At 46.5% G+C, this 16715-nt stretch overlaps 3 protein-coding genes across 3 annotated transcripts; 1 reads left to right on the top strand and 2 right to left on the bottom strand.

Moving 5' to 3' along the window:
• Nucleotides 1-2178: 2178 nt before the first annotated feature.
• Nucleotides 2179-11024, top strand: LOC128707573 (nematocyst expressed protein 3-like). Its single transcript, XM_053802530.1, has 3 exons — nt 2179-2199; nt 9838-10712; nt 10781-11024. The coding sequence occupies exons 1-3, from the start codon at nt 2179-2181 to the stop codon at nt 11022-11024; spliced, it is 1140 nt and encodes a 379-aa protein (XP_053658505.1).
• Nucleotides 11025-11495: 471 nt separating this feature from the next.
• Nucleotides 11496-12022, bottom strand: LOC128706698 (histone deacetylase complex subunit SAP18). Its single transcript, XM_053801638.1, has 2 exons — nt 11954-12022; nt 11496-11876 (listed from the first exon to the last, which is right to left on the bottom strand). Exons 1-2 carry the CDS (start codon nt 12020-12022, stop codon nt 11496-11498), a joined length of 450 nt encoding a protein of 149 aa, XP_053657613.1.
• Nucleotides 12023-12515: 493 nt separating this feature from the next.
• LOC128718926 (AP-3 complex subunit beta-2) lies at nt 12516-16237 on the bottom strand. Its single transcript, XM_053812542.1, has 4 exons — nt 16113-16237; nt 15386-16043; nt 14707-15313; nt 12516-14635 (listed from the first exon to the last, which is right to left on the bottom strand). Exons 1-4 carry the CDS (start codon nt 16235-16237, stop codon nt 12516-12518), a joined length of 3510 nt encoding a protein of 1169 aa, XP_053668517.1.
• Nucleotides 16238-16715: the final 478 nt, after the last annotated feature.

The raw sequence follows: 16715 nt of genomic DNA, 5'->3' as shown, positions 1-16715 counted from the left end.
GCTACAGCCACTTCGGTTTACATATTCATGCAATTGAAGCCCGCATTCTACACGGATGAGAGCACGGTTTCACGCAGAGTTGTATTGATCATTCTTGTAAGAAATGTGGGATGTAGCGACATCTATATGCAGCAAGTATTAAGTATCGTTAACGTAGTGTAAAATAGAATACAAATGTCAAAACAATTTGTTTATACGCCAGAGTAGTTAAAGTAAGTGCGAAATAATGATGCAACAAACCATACACACCAACAATCAGCAATAAACTTGATTATTGGCATTCTCTCTAGATGTGCCTTGTTGTTCTTTAGTGTTAAAAATAATGTTTTAATTTGATTATTATGTACTATATTATTATTGCCCGAAAGTTATTGGATAAGTAAGCATGCTAAATGTCTATGGAAAAATCTAATTTGAATAAAGTTCTACAACGTTCGATGAATTAGGCCAAATCTTGAGGCATACGGCTGTAAGGTTACAGCCTACTTCTCCCAGCAGCAGTACCTCTGATTCCTTACTATTAAAATTTAAGCTTTAAAATTGAATATGAAGTTGTCTAAATTCACTGTTTGTATAGTTTTAAATGCTAAGGTGTCTAAGCTAAATTAGTAAGCAAGTGAAGCTAAATTATCCCCACTTGATTAGGATTGAAATAGAAGATATAAAACACCTGGGATTTTTGCCAGGTCTGTGTAGTATTCGGATGATTGGTGTTAGTGAGAGATAGAGTGAGACATTTTAGATCACACCTTGCTCCAGAATTCAGTTCGACCTCCACTGATTTACCGCCCAACTGTAACGCGTCATATCCTCCGCCGCCTTGCGTTCTCGCCCATATTCTACACCACAAACAGCACCAACATTAATCCTGCATTATTTACACACACCGTTAACGCGTTAAACACCCGTCCAACAATTGCTAGTTGCGTATGGTTTTTGTTCATTGGTTTTGGTCTGCTTTTGGACGAGAGAGACCACGCACCAACGCATTGCAACGAGGCAACGACAGCTTGCCGGGGCTTACCGATCGAGCCCGAACTCACTGTGCCCGTGTGCGATCGAGCGATCGCTCAATCAGCATAAGGCGTTTATTTCTGCGGTGTAAGCTTTTGCGCAATAATGAACCTGCCAGTGCGTCGTTAAATTATTTCCGCGCGAGTTTATTGTCAGAAAAGCAGAGTGAAAGAGAAAACTGCCACACCTTCCCTGTGATTAAGAATGATTTTAATCCTTTTCTAGTGGTAAAAATACATCTCATGTCGAAATATATTTACACAATATAATAATATATAATTAATAAAGAGTACAGTGCAGTTTATCCCTTTACTATACATAGCGCCATCTATGTGTAACTAGCCGCAACTAGTGTTAAGTGCGCAACGCAGCATCAAGACAGCATTTCGCACTAGAAGGTTAATGCACGTGAGCACAAACCGCCGCCGTTTAACCGACTAACTAAACGATCGTACGCGCAGACTGTCATGAAAGTGAGAGTGAGAACCTACGGATTTTCCTTACCTCGCGCACACTAGCAACCTGCCATGCCGATTTGTCTGAGATTGCTCCGAGCGTTTGGCCCGAGATAGATGCATGTGTTTCTCCACAGCGCAGCTCCTCGTGTAGCGCGACCACCATCTAAGTGTCAGGGTGCGTCCGAAGGCAAAGACGCTTGCGAGCCAACCGAAACCAATCGATCGTTCGGGCTGTGTGCCCGAGGAGGGGAGGGACCAAGAGAACGAAACCGATTCCCGGGAAAAAAACGGCGAGCGACGCAATGTGAAGCAGCTTTAGGTATAAGATGCCGGTGCCGTGCGCTACGAACGGTTATTTGCTAGCAGATCGTTGTCTGGAACGGTTTGGCCAGTGTTAGCGTTCGTTTGCTTACCAATTTCCCAGCTCCCCTGCCCGGCGGGGGTCGACGAGTTCCAGCTTCAAGTGGGCAACGGTGCGTGTGAAAACTAAAACACTCTACATCGTTTCTTGTTGTGTGTGCTTTTGCTGAAGGAGAAAGTGAACCGTACGCAAAGCCGACGTTACTTAGCGGTGTGCGAAACAGCAAAGAACGAACAGGATAATCGCACAGTGAAAGTTGTGGCCGGGGAAGGATATCGTGCGGAAAAGCGGAACAGTGTGCAGTTCCATTGTTTTGTTACAGTCACTAGTCTACGTTTGGACAGGATGAAACATATGCTAGCTTTGGTATGTATTTAACGAAAGTACAGACAACTCACAACAAGGCGTTTGAATAAAAAAAGGTGACAACTATAGCATTGAGGCCATCAACAATGCCATAGTTAAGCGCTTAAAATCCATACGAAACCGATCACTCCTCGACCGATCCTTGAACTTCTCTCGCTCGACCTGCCACACCACACAGTACAGCAAAAAGGGTGTGTGTGTGTGTGTGTGTGTGTGTGCTTGTATACCCGATGCTAAAGGGTGTTTCGGTCACTTTCTTGCTGTTCCAATTCCATCTCAATGACATCACACATTCGATCACTTGATCTCATGTAGTCGGTCGTACGGCCCATTGCGAGAACTATTTTGCTTGGTTATAACCGACACAACCGTCATATGGCTGTGTGCGGAGCAGGGTTGGTACACCTTTCGCCTTCCCTTGGCGAGATGAATTCGAAACCAGATCCTAGCCAGCGCCAGAAGGCCTTGAGTAACGATTGGAGCGAATGTTGCCCAACCGTGGCGCTTACAGGCTGGAGGAAAGTTGTTTGCTCGAGCGTATTTAAAGACACTCAATGGACGAAACACAGCCCTTATATTCACTTCCTCATTCTTTCGTCAACCCGTCAGATAAAGCAGCTGGAATGTTCTCTTTATTTTGCTAATTTTACTGTAGATTACCTGTGTTTTTTTTTTTTCTTCTCGACATTCATCATGATTCGTCAACTTTCCACCTTTGGCTGCAGAACGTCTTTGCAAGGGGAGCTGTACGAAAAAGGTCACTCCGTGCTGCAGGCTGCAGGACGCTACGCTAAAGAAGCCAACCCAACTCGTTGCTGCCGTGCTGGTTTGCAAGGAGTTGGCTGGTTTCGTAAACAAAACCTTTACCAGCCCAGTCCGTCTTGTCTTGGTGCCCCCAATTGCTTCATAATGTGGACCCCCGTGCAATTGTGGTCGATCCACCATTCGGCGAAACCTGATTGTAGGACGAAACTTATGCTTCGTTCGCATGCACGGCTGCACGGGATCCGGTTCATTGGTTCGTTCGTGGGCTGGGCGCGTATTATCAGCCTTACACTGGTTGCACTGCATTGTGACGTTTGCACTGTCTGCACCGTTTTGCTCTTGCGTAATAATCGAGATGCAAGGAAATGCAACGCGCTCTGCTCGTTTGTTGTGGCCGGAATGATCGCGCGTTTTATTCGAAATATTGGAACCACACATGGAGAGGCATGCATTTTTACGACCTCAAATTATGCAAGGGTATTCAAGGATGACAATTTATTAAGCATGAAAATTGCTCGATATAATTACCCGTTGTGCTGCTGTCATCGGTGCTGTTGTTTATAGTTCAAACCGATGAAAATAATCGGCAAATTCTTCTATTGGCGTTGGATAATAAAACAAAACATACATTCGAAAGTGATCTTGTATTTGTCTGCTACCAACAATCACATTGCGATCGAAAAAGATAATCATCAACCGCATAAAATATCGTGTCTCGTCCATATTTAAACTCTCACAACCGAATAGCTCGATGAACCAAGCGAACGGCTTTGCGTTTTCCTTCACCATCATCATCTCCGCTGTCGAACATTCAATTTTCCCCCCAAAAAACCCTTGTTTCGGACCGCTAACATCCTCCAAACTAATCACCGGAGCGGAAAACTGTGCATCGGAAAGTAATTCGACAAACGCTCGCACCGGTATCTACGCTGAAAGCTGCCAACACCAACGCACAATTCGCGCCAGCCGGTGTGAGAATTTGCAAAAGGAATTCCAATCAAACGATCGATCGAGCTTGACCAACCGCGGACGATCACTGGCGATCCATACACGTATATACGGTTTTACCACAAATCGAGCAAAAGTATCTACACCATTCGCTTCCTTATTGCCGCTTTGCCCAGTCTCCCAACCATTCCTAACATTGTCCATTCGCAGGCTGTTTGCAGCTTGAAACAACAAACTAATAACCGTTTGATCATTTATTCCATCCTTGGTGTTCATGCGCCCCACAGTGATCAATCGTGTCGGAATTAAAACTTATCGACAGAAAAGATCGCACTGCACCGCATTGGCGGCACTGACACGGTTCCACTCCTGAGCTGTTGCATATCGCAAAACAGTAGACTTCAATGCTGCGCGTTAATTAAAAGACACGAACCCGGTTGGCAGAAAAGAAATGCGCGTCGAAATGAAACAACGCAAAAACCCACAGCCCGTTGTCATGGTAACGAGCTACAAAACTGCATAACCAAAAAAAAAACATACACACACACGTGCCACAATCCGACGGTTGCAAACGGTAATCGATAGTTTCATTATGCAACTCATTTCTTCGGTGGCGTTAGTTCCGCCGCCATAGATAAATGACTTTCGGAAGAGAAACAGGAAACCCTTTTTTGCCTTAGGTTGGGTTTTTTGTTTTTTTTTTTAACGTTTCTTTTAAAAAAGAAAGGCAAAGGTAATTAAATTAAACTGTTTCGAAGGGGGGACCCTTATACTTTCTTGGAAGAGCATTAGCTTCCCAAAAAGCGTTCGGTTTTATTTATTTGAAATCAATTTCTAAATCGGGAAGTGAAGTTTTCTACGGAAGCCACCAAGATTAACCTGCAAAGTTCCATGGTTTAGTGTTCGTGCACAAGATATTCCCGGAAGAGTTTCTGTATCGTTTTGTCCTGAATGTACACCGGGAAAGGACAATATAAGACAGCCGCACATTCCATGCTCAATGATGCAAAAGGGACCGGTTTTGGTAGCAAGGTAGCGAGCTCCTGGAACCGTGACTACCGTAAATGCACGTCAGGTGAAAGGGAATTTCTTTTATCTGTAAGACTTCCGTAGGGATTGCGAAGAATTCAAACGAACGAACTTAGGTATGATGAAAAAGCCATCTACTGGGGGTTTTATTCAAAGAGACAACAAGACAGAACAAGAGGAGATAAGTAGAGAAATAGTTCATCATACTTTTCTTAAGCGATAACTCTTAAATTTAGTAACAGCTAGGACTTTAAATCCACTATTTTCTTCTAATAATGCAACCTTGTTTAAATGTTTTAACACATGAAACAAACCTTTTCTTTGGTATTATTTAACCTCGTAACGTATTTCTGGTGATTAATGGCACGAGTCAACGTGAGAAATTTATACTACTCTTTTGACATATATTGTAACCATATTCAGCGCCCAGTATAAATCCTTACCAATTTTTCACTTTCCGTTTCTTCTGCTTGTCACAACAACGACCACAAAAAAAACACTCCTCGCCACACAATGGATTGTGGTGCATTTGTAAACAATAAGTAACAATTTGAATGACAATGGCAAGACGACCGGTTCCATTCCCGCCATTTCATGCATTTGCCTTGGGGAAAAGTGTCGTTCCCGGCGAAACTTCTCTTAGTGTCACCTCAAATCGTTGCCAGGTCGGTTCAGGTCTTGTGCCGGGCGGTGACTTTACGGCCACGGCGGCGTAACCGGGCACATTAAAATGAGATGCAAATTGTATCGCATCGGTACAGCTAACGTGGGGGCCAACGATCTCACCACCTCCCGAGCACCAGCGCTCCCACCGGGACACTCCTGGGGAAAGCTGCATCGGCGACGGGAGAGGAATTACTTACGCCGGGTCGGATGGATGATGAATACCAAAATCGGTCCCAAATCGATTCATTGCAAATCCCAGGTACGCCGTATTGCCGGTGTGCATGCATCAATGTCTGTTAGGTGGGGGGGGGGGGGGTTCCAGTTCTTTTCTTTCTTTCTTCGGAGGAACAGATTTAGTGGGCTTGCGTGGTGAACCGGGACGCCGGTTTGTAGCACTAGACCCCGGTGCCATTGGTCGTGCATGTTTGATTAGTGAACTTTCCAATCCGCCGTTGCCCGACCGGTACCTGAACGGAGTGCTGCTGGTAAACCGTACCCCAAACGAAGGCTTACCTGCCTGTGACAGACTGACAGTGGAGTGTCATTGTTTGGTGACAGTAAAAGATTGGAATTATTAGCATAGGACGGGAGATGGAGTGCAGATTATAGCCGGGGGTGCAATATAGTGTAATCGAAAGTGAATTATTACCATACGCAATGAGAGAGTACGGTAGTTGGAAACTATCAGAGGGGCTTTCGAAACGGAAAATTAACCACTGATCGTATCTTCACCATGCGGCAGATCTTGGAGAAGATGGCGGAGCGGCAGCTCAACTCCTTCCATCTCTTCATCGACTTCAAGGCCGCATACGACAGCATAGCCAAGGTAAAACTTTATGACGTATTGAGCTCCTTTGCAATTCCCCCACAAACTTACCAGACTAGTACGAATGACAATGACCAACGTCGCATGCCAGGTGATGGTGGATGTAAAGTACTCTCAGGGCCCTTTGCTACCATCAAGGGTCTGCGCTAAGGAGATGGGCTAGTTTGCCTACTCTTCAGCCTAGCGCTAGAGAGGGTCTTCCACGACTTGTAAGTGGAAACATCGGGGCCCATCTTCTATAAGACAATTCAGACCACGCTGATGCCATATCATTCGAGAGGAAGATGCTCTGAAGAATGTTTTGCCCCGTATGTGTGGAAGGACAATGAACGATCGGCTACAATGACGAGCTCTACGATAACTGTACGGCGAACTTACTGTCGTACAGCGTATTAGACTCGCCAGGCTCCGGTGGGCTGGTTACATCATGAGAATGACACCGAACGACCCGGCCCGTAAAGTCCTTTTAAACTGTCCACATGGACAGAGGAGGCATGGTAGGCCCAAATTGAGATGGAGTGATGAAGTTGATGCATCCGCCAGAAAGGCCGGGATTATGGATTAGCTGAAGCTGTTCAACTCATCAGAAGGCATGTTAAGTAAGGTCTAAAGCTAATGTCCAAAGTTCTTCATCATTTTTTAGAACCGAAAACCCCCCCTAATATCTATCCACAACACACCAATTCCCCAATTCCCAAAGAATTCGTCGAAATAAAAACGAAAAAGAGATCGTTCTGAAGAGAATGACCTAAGAAACACCCAATGGCTGACCAGTGATCGTAAAGTTCCGCACCATCGTTGGTGATCGTTCCCATAAAATTCAGCCACGTTTTTTTGTGAAAAGGCCAACAAAATGTCAAATTCGCTGTGAGCTTTATGGAACGTTTAGAAGAAAAAACAATCTCGCAACCCCAGGCTATTCATTATCGGATTAACGAGATCGAAGCACTCAACAGAGGGCTGGGACCTGGGATCAACATTGGTTTCCAAGCTAAAGGACGTCAAAAGAACGATGAAGCCATTAGAGTTAATGGGTAGAGTTTTTTTGACAACCTATATGAAGATAAAAAGAGAATAAATCAAGATAAAATTCTTAGACCTAGGTTAAAAATAGACAAGAAGCCATTAAGATCCTAACCTAACAAATGCATCACCATCGCACAATCAAAGTCTCTTACGACAACGTCCAAGATGCAGTAGGTTTTTTGATGTCCAAATGATTGCATATCGTCTACCGTTCCACATATCGACATTCCATCACATTTAATTGCCCACCTCGTAAATGCGGCCAATAGCCTCCCCCATAAGCTGGTGCCAATTTGATGCTATTACCGAAACTGTAACCCATGCACTCATGGTTGCTAACCCCTCGGCATGTGCGATGGCGTTGATCAACTGACCCGTACAAGCTCGTGTGGCTTTCTTTGCACGATTGCGTTTCGTGCCCCGGTTTACACGGATGCGGAAACGTTCGCACTGCGCATTTTGTCATGTCAATCGGTCAGCGATTTGCTATAAGAACACCAAGTGGCGAACTGCTTTTTGAGAAAGGAGCACGGCGTATTGCCGGCGTGTTGATTGCCGGTTGGGTGTTGATCTACCGGACTGACCTTGCGAATAGTAATTGGGCGTTATAAAATTGTTGTTCCCCACTTCTTCGGTCGAGAGTTATGACTGCTCGAGTGAAGGTTACTCTAATGGACCTACTTTTTACGCAAAGACAACAACAACGACAAAAAACTTTTTCAACATGTGGAGAATGTTCCACCCGTGCCAGGGAGTTCCTTGTTGTTTTACTGCATCAATACAGTTGTATGATTGACGTTATAAGAAGTATAATGTTTATAGTGTGTATCGCTTGTTAATCCATCCCTTCCATCCAAGATCCGGGAGCAATGTACGTGGCCTCTGCGATAGAGTGTCACGACGTTCTTGAGGCGCAATTAGCAAAAACACTTCAGATCATTCCCAGGCTGCCAGCTTAGCGTTAACACTTGATCACCATCAATCATTGCAAGCTGTATCGAGATAATATCAACCATCTGGACACAATTCTGCCACAGAGATCTTTCACATCCAGTGAAAGAATGCACACCCGGAACTTCAACGTTTTTTAACACTACATCGCAATGTCGACCGAGGTCGAGGACACCGGCAGGGAAACCATTAAAACGCCAAAACCGTCAAGTTTACCAGCGTGACCCACACGGTCATTACGAGCGCAGGGAAAGATTCCGCCGGGGCCACATTATCTCCGATCTCGCCATCGGATGGAGAAGTCATCGAACCAAGCGACGGGTTGTTTCGGTCAACGATACCGGACCGTACATTAATTGCCCTCCGAAACCGGGTATTATTATGGTGGGTTCGTACCCGATTGCGACACTGGCACACCGGATGGTGATGATGATCCTCCAGGCAATGCTCGGATCGCACCGCCCGGCGTGCTGGTGGTGGTGCAATAAAACTGGTCGACACGGTTTTCACTTTCACTTCGGATCTGCCAAATCGCTTTGCCCCGTTGCTGATCGGCAATTGATCAGTTCCCGGCGAGAAAAAAGAAAACTTCCCATCGATCTTCCATATGATCGAAGATCGTGATAATCAGGTTATGGAAATTGTACCACTGGCAATGGCGCGGTGCATCACATGGTCCACAAACCTGTTGGTGATGAATCATTTTTATTACCTCAAATAAGCATGTAATAGCACCAAGATTAGCGAGCGAATTAAAATACTACGACCCAATGGGTAGCGCCCTCCGACGGTCAGGAGAAATGTACTCTTTGGGAATCTGTTTAAAGATAGCTGTAAATGTGCAATGGAAATGGGATACAAATTCGGCTACAAAAAAACAGATGTTTTGCCCTACATTGGACAACTCCTACTACCGCTGCATCAGGTTCAGCTAGGAATCTCACAAGACTGCTAGCGGATGCACACTAAAGATGTAAATGTTTTAAGATGAAGAAAAACAACTACGAACATTGGGTAAAATCTAAACATTTGAATCGTTTTTAGATTAGATGAGTAAAAAGTAATTAAACGGTTGTCATTGACGTTCACTAAACACACATACGCTAACGTGCTATACGTCACTCACTTTTTAGTCCGTTCCACTAATACTAAAATATTGATAGTAAACCAATGCATACCTTCTAAGGTGTACACACGTTGTCGCAGCCGCAGGTGAATGCACTTTCTCCGATGACAATCGTTCAACTTAATTTGTGCCATGTTTCACTGTACACTTAAGTACCAATTGATCGGTTTTGCGTGTATTTTCCGCACTCGCACCGCAATTCCCCATTTCCTTGGCCATTAAAATTAATTACGCGTTGTTGCTGTTGTTGTTGGCTCGTTCCAACACAACGTTTCTTCCGTTTTTCCCCCCACTCCGGCAGCTTCCCCTGGCGGGACTCATTACCCTAGCGACAGCCCAGTACGGTCCGGCCCCACCGAGGCTGAACATCCCCGGCGCCATCCCACTGCCACCGATCCGCGAGGAACGCCTGCTGCCGCAGCAGTCACCGCAAGTAATACGCGTGCGACGTCCGGGTGCGGTGCGCATCGCCGCCCCGAACGCCATCCACCACCACCAACTACCGTCCGCCTCCCCCAAATTCCACGATCTCAGCACGATCGAGCATAAGCCCGTCACCGAGGAACCGGAGGACGACTTCCGGCCCGCCTTCATCCCGCAGCTCCAACCCCACCACCATCCCTCGCCGGCGGTCCTTCCGTCCCCGGCACCGGCTCCACCGTCCCCCGCCGCCTCCCCGGCCCTGCAGTATCCGATCCCCGCGGACGAGCAGTCGTCCGAGCGCGACCGCGAACTACAGCAAAATGTTCTCTCTCGCTTCAATGCACAGGAAAACCGGCCAGCACCGATACCGCGCGCCCAGATCCCGGAACGGTTCTTCTCGACCGACAAGGAACCGCAGCGCTTCCCGGTCGAACGCCCACAGCCCCAGCCCGCCCCGAAGCAGTACCGACCGGCGCCACAGCAACTCGCCCGTCCGGCACCGATTGCCGCACCGCAGCAGCAGCAACAGTCCTTCCGCCAGCAGCAACACTTCCAGGATGAGGATCGGCGACCAGCACCGCAGCAACCGGCCCGCCAACATTCGTCCCAGGATCAGGACCGCAAGCGGAAACCGGTAGCGCAGATTCTGCGCAAGTGGCGCGAAGAGCACGAAGACGGTTCCATTACGTGGGGCTTCGAGAATGACGATGGTTCATTCAAGGAGGAAACGATCGGCATTGATTGCGTCACCCGGTAAGCGTAATTGGTTGCATTCATTTCTAGACATACGTATACTAACAAAACTACCGCTCTATTCTCAGCGGTCGCTATGGTTACGTCGATCCCGATGGTGAGAAGCGTGAATACAACTACGAAACTGGCATCCAGTGCGATCCGAACCAGCGGGACGAGGACGATGAGGACAACCTGGAGGTGGATTATCAGGAAAACAAAGCCGTCCTACCGAACGGCGTACGGCTCGATCTGAACAATATGGGCAAAAAGCAGTCCAAGCGACCGAGCGGACAGCAACAATCGCAGCAACCACAGTACTATCGTAACTAGGCTTTTAAGGTTGATCATTCACCACCACCTCAACAATCGCAATTTCTTTTACAATTACAAACGAGCTGCTTAATAAAGGGCGAAAGAAAACTTCGAATGTAGGAAAGATTGTATTTATTGCAAGCACGCGCGCGTTTATCACCGTTAAGGTGATACTTTCTTACATACGGCTCGTTTGGTTCTAAGTTTTAATTAATGGAAAAAAAACACACACACTCATTCCACACACTTAACTCCGAAGATGAGACAAGAAATAAAGTTTTCCGTACAGGCATTTTGATGTGTGCGATGGAAAATGAAACACTTAAAATCTAAAAACCACGCCGATTGTACTTCTTTTCCTAGTCGTGTAAAAAGACATCTCAGTGCAAATCGCTGAATGATGGCAGATTTGGTTATCTGGTCGCTATGTTCTATCGAAACAAACCCCTTATCGTACGTCCTCGAGGACGTAATTCACTTTCGTACCGCTTAATATGGACGCTGCCGACGTGGCGGTGGAATTCGGTTCGGTGGTGTAATATTAATGTCCATGAAATCGCCGATCGTAAACTTTGCTTGTGCTAACGTTTTTGAATCATCAGCCCCTTTCTGGCCGGAACAGGTGACGCCAATCTCGCGCATACGGTACGTAGACCCACGGTCCGGATAAACGACGGCAAAGTCGAAGTACGTACCCTTACGGCGCGTTTCCGGATTTACGTCCCGCACCAGCGTCGTCAGTTCCCGCAGCGTTGCATCCATCCAGGTGTAGATCTGTAGCTCGTTCGAGGGCACATTGCCATAGGAGTACTCGTTGGTCGAATGGTGGCGTCCGGTCGAGCAAAACACGCGCAGCAACAGTGGGCATGTCTGGCAACAAAGAGTTTCAATCGAATCAATTCCGTCTAATAGATTACGGCACCGTATACTCCCTGGTAAGTACGTACCTTTTCCCGGTCAACACTTTTCATCGGTTGCTGCTTTTCTTCCACTATCATCGATTCTAAGCCGGCCATGTTTGTGCACTTGCTAGATGGTTTATTTACACGCGTTAAACTGCGGAATCGGTATGATGGTGAAACAACGGAAACTCCTATGAAGTGTGGCTGTTTCTATATTCGGTACTCTTTCAGTAAGCTTTTAAAACGGGCATAAATTTAATCGGAGATTTCGGTTTTATCTTTTCCTTGACAAATTTATAAACAAATGTGCCGATAGCACCGCGAAACAAACGAATGGGGAAATGTCAAACATTCAAGCGAAATGTCGCTTTTCGCCCGACAAATGCCGCACAAGATGGTTAGATGCATGATAGTCCAGCAGCAACCTTGAGATATTCAGCGAACAAGAAAATTCAAACTATTTTTAACGATTTCTTCTTTATTTAGATAATTAAATTTGCACATCGTGCGGACAGTAGGAGATTGCATAAAATTATAATACGATTAGTACATAACCATTTCACTGTTAATTAGTCATATGACAGGACGACATTACTTGGCTTCAAATCTACTTCTTCAGCACCGCCTTCAGCTCGTTCAACAGCATCGAACCTACTACTAGCTTTTCACAGTTTACGGTTAGCGCAAATGAGTTCTTATCGTCGACCGTATTGACCTTTTCAAGCACCACCAGTACCAAACTTTTCGAGCTCATCGTTTGCCCCGCGAACAGGAATCGTAGACCGTTCGGACCTTTCGGGTCTGCGGTCACCACACTCGCCACATTGCTCGCTTCGAATACCGCTCGGTGCAGACTCTTATCGTCCGGCGAAAGTGTATCGCTTAACTGTAGCGTACAGGAATGTTCCGTCATGCCGCGTAGCTTCGCACGTTCACTATCGAACGTACTCTCCCCGATGGCAACCGATCGTACCATCTCACCGACCGGGGCCTTCAACGTTACCGTGCTTGTTCCACTTGCAGAACAAATGTCTACCCGTACGGGTTGGGTAGAATCGTTGAAATCAACACCTAGCATACCGGAAACGGTCTGTCCCGGATTGAGCCGACCAATGGGAGCAAAATCATTTACAGCCATCCCAGCGGGAAGATTAACTTTCTTGCCCATCTCAATATCGACCAGTTCGACGTTACCGTGATTGGTAAACGTTAGCTCCACCGAAACCATGCATGATGAGTACAGATGGGGCGACCGTACAAAACGATACTCAATTCCCAGCCCGAAACCGTTCACTTTGTTCAACAGCTCGTGTTTTTTCATCGGAATATAACTTGGACCGACCAGCTCTATACCGACACCCAAATCTCCGGCGTTCGCGTTCGATGCCGTCATCGGTGTCAGGAATCCACCCAACGAAGGTGTCATCACGGGACCGATCGGAGGAATGTCGTCGAGATCGAGCAAAAGATCTAAATTACTTTTACCGGGACCATCGGATGGAGGTTTTTTCTCTTCTGGTCGCGGTTTGCTCTGCTTTTTGACTGGCGCTCGATTTGAGGACGGTTTTTTCTTCCCAGTCGATGATGGAGCTGATGAAGACGATTCATAGCTTCCGCTAGTATCACTTCCACTATCATCGGCAGAGCTTTGCTTCTTTGATCGGCTCGTACCATCCACCTCATTGTAAGCATTCTTGATCGGTCGATCGTCCTTCCGACGGTTAGCTTTCACAGCTGTGCTGCGTGCATTGGTTGTACCCTTCTGGGGTTTATGCACTCCATTATCGCTAGATGCGGCGGAATCACTATCCTCACTACCACTGCTACTGATTCCGCTACCGCTGCTACTGCTACCACTATCGCTACCGCTCGTTTCACTTCCCGAACTCGACGAACCGGACGATGACGATGAACCCGAGCCAGATCCGGAACCCGACGATGATGACGATTCGGATGGTGTTGAAGCTCCTTCCGTGGTGCTCGATCTAGTACCATCCTCCGAACCGGAGTAGAACGATTTGGTTTTCTTCTTGCGACGATCACCTTCAGCGGCAGTATTTCCGCTACCCGTACGATCGTTTGTCGATCGGCCTAGATAATCTCCCATCGGTACCGGTGGTTCAACGTTCCTCACCGAGGTGTCCGGTGCTTCCGTTGGCCATGAGGGCAAATCTTGATATCCGTTCGTAGGCATGTTGAGGTAGTGCGAAAGTGACCCTAGCTGATACTGCCGTCTGCCATGATACATACTCTCCAGTGTAGGGGCCGGTTTCTCGGATAGAAAGATTTTTCTTGCTTTAGCCACCAAAATCGATTCCGCAGCATCCGCACCGTCCGGAGAGGCTAGCAGAAACGGCTTAAGGAACCGGGCACGATCCCGAATATCGTAGTTAGGATCGTAACGAGCGAGATTGTGCAGATGCTGACACAACAGGGTCGTCTGTTTCGGGTTGGTGATGTGTAGCTTTACAGCAAGATTCAGCACCTGCAGCTTCACAATGTCCTCCTCGTCGATGAAGCTTTTCACTGCTTTGCGCAACACATCGGGTGCGATCTTCGGTACCTTTTCATTGTACTCGCCAATCAGCCAGAGGATTGAAGCTCGTGCAGCCGGAACCTGAATGAAATCGAGCAGCTTTGCCATTTGCGAAATAATTTCGAAATGTTCTTCCTTTTTCGTTTGTAGCAGCTTCTTAATCACGACCACACTTTCCGCTACAACGTACTCTACGAATAAAATAGAAGTTGAGAGTATAAATCAATTTCAATTCGTTTATGGGAATTGATTGATCACTTACCATCTTTGTTAGATAACAGATGCACCAAACCGGACAGACATGTTTCCGTAACCTCAGAGATCGAAACTGCACACCGTCCAATGGCCTGAATCGTTGAAGCCACAAACTCCTTATCGTTACTGCTGATGTACGTTTGGAACTCACGCAGAATCACCGAAATGTTAGTGCCCGTAGCTAGATTCGTCAGAATTTCGAGCTTCAGCAGCTTTATATGCGTTTGATCGCTCGTACGCACGAAGAACGATTTGATGAACGGTTCAAAGATGGACTTCCGTTCGATCGACATGGAAGCGATACAGGTGAGCACGATGCTCTGCACCTCTTTGTAGCTGCGTAGCAATCGAATCAAAGCTTTCGCCACAATTTCCACCTCATTGCGTGGTGCTACATGGTGGTACAGCTGGGCAACGGCCATAACAACAGACGCATTGCGACTTTGCAGCAGTGGCTTCGTTTGCCGCAGCAACATCCGATGGTCTATATCTAAGGTATAGGTCTTACGCGGTGAAGCAACCGAACTATCCTTTCTTCTTTTGTCGGACGAATCGGAATCGGATTCATCCTCATAAAACGGCTTGTTTTCCGCTTCCTGGTAGTCATAATCATCCTATAAAATTACAAAAAATATACTTAAGCAATGAGTGACAGAGAATTTTTGGCTAGCAAACAATCTACTTACATCAGCATTAGGATCCAAGAATTGAGTTCGTGCGTACCGCGTCAGCATGTTTATGATAAGCACCTGACCCCACTCATCCACATCCGCCAGCAGATTACACAATTTGCGATAGTTTTTGTGTATCAACTCGGTCCGTTCCGGGCATACCTCCTCAAATGCCATTACTGCCGATCCCACCACCAGCGTCGTACGATCGGCTAACAGCTTCTCGATCACTACTATCAACTCATCCTTCTGTTCCGGATCGAGATGGTAAAGCTTTGGGATTGCATGGGCCGCAGTCTTTCGCACGTACGGACTCATATCGGATGCCGAATCCCGTATCGCAAGCATCACGATCGGAACAATCATTGACACACGAATGCTGGAAAGCACACGCAGTGCACTGGCACGTATCAGCTGATTCGGGTCTTTCAGTGCCCGCTGGAAGGTGGAAATTGAAAGCAGCGCAAGATCCTGCTGTTCTTCAGCGTACCGCACTAGATACACGTACACCAGCTTCTTCACTTCGATGTTCTTCGATACCACGTTCTTCACGACGGCCGGAAACAGGTCGGAGGCATCCCGGCCCTTCGCTATCATGCCGATGATGCGCTTCATTGCCTCCAGCTTCAGGCTGTCTTTATTGCTGTCCAACATTTGCTTCAAGTCATCATGTCTAGACGGGTGTGGGGCAGGGGTAAAAGTGAGATCTTGATAAACGACCCCAAAAACATACGCTACTTACTTTTTGTAATCGGCATGAAAGAAGCCACCTTCGTTCGCATATTCTGCCACTTCGGTACGCTCATTTCCGTACGCAGTCGAGGCCAACGCACTCACACCGATCGCGGCCGATCCAGAAGAAAGCATTATTTCATTTAATTAGCAACCCACGGAAGCCCTTGGCATAGAATTAATCACAAACTTAACAGAGATGGATCACGCACAACTGTTATCGGAGAAAGCACTTTTTCACTCAAACAAAAGTTGCCAACTAAACATCGACCAAGGTCTCTGTGGCTGAGATGGGCCTGATGTGAAATATAAATCCGAAATATTTAATTTTAAATTTCATGACAAAATTGTACATCATCTACTACATGTATTGAAATGAAATAAATTTTTAAAAATATTTAAAAATTATCAGTATAATTACAATGGTTGAGAACGAATAATCACGGCAAAATAGCATTTTCAAACGCTTTTCATTCGATGCTGTGAACGAAAAGAGTGGTGTGTTTATCTTGGGATCATCTGACATCGCTCTGCGCGGAGGAATGTTGTGTATTTTGTTTGGCTACTGCACGTTTCCACAATTTGCCGGTTCTTTTGGTTCACGGGGATAGTT

This window comes from Anopheles marshallii, chromosome 2 (genome assembly GCF_943734725.1).
Source record: "Anopheles marshallii chromosome 2, idAnoMarsDA_429_01, whole genome shotgun sequence".
Taxonomy (NCBI): domain Eukaryota; kingdom Metazoa; phylum Arthropoda; class Insecta; order Diptera; family Culicidae; genus Anopheles; species Anopheles marshallii.
Note: the sequence above shows the minus strand (reverse complement) of the source record. Positions and strands in the feature narration are given on the sequence as shown.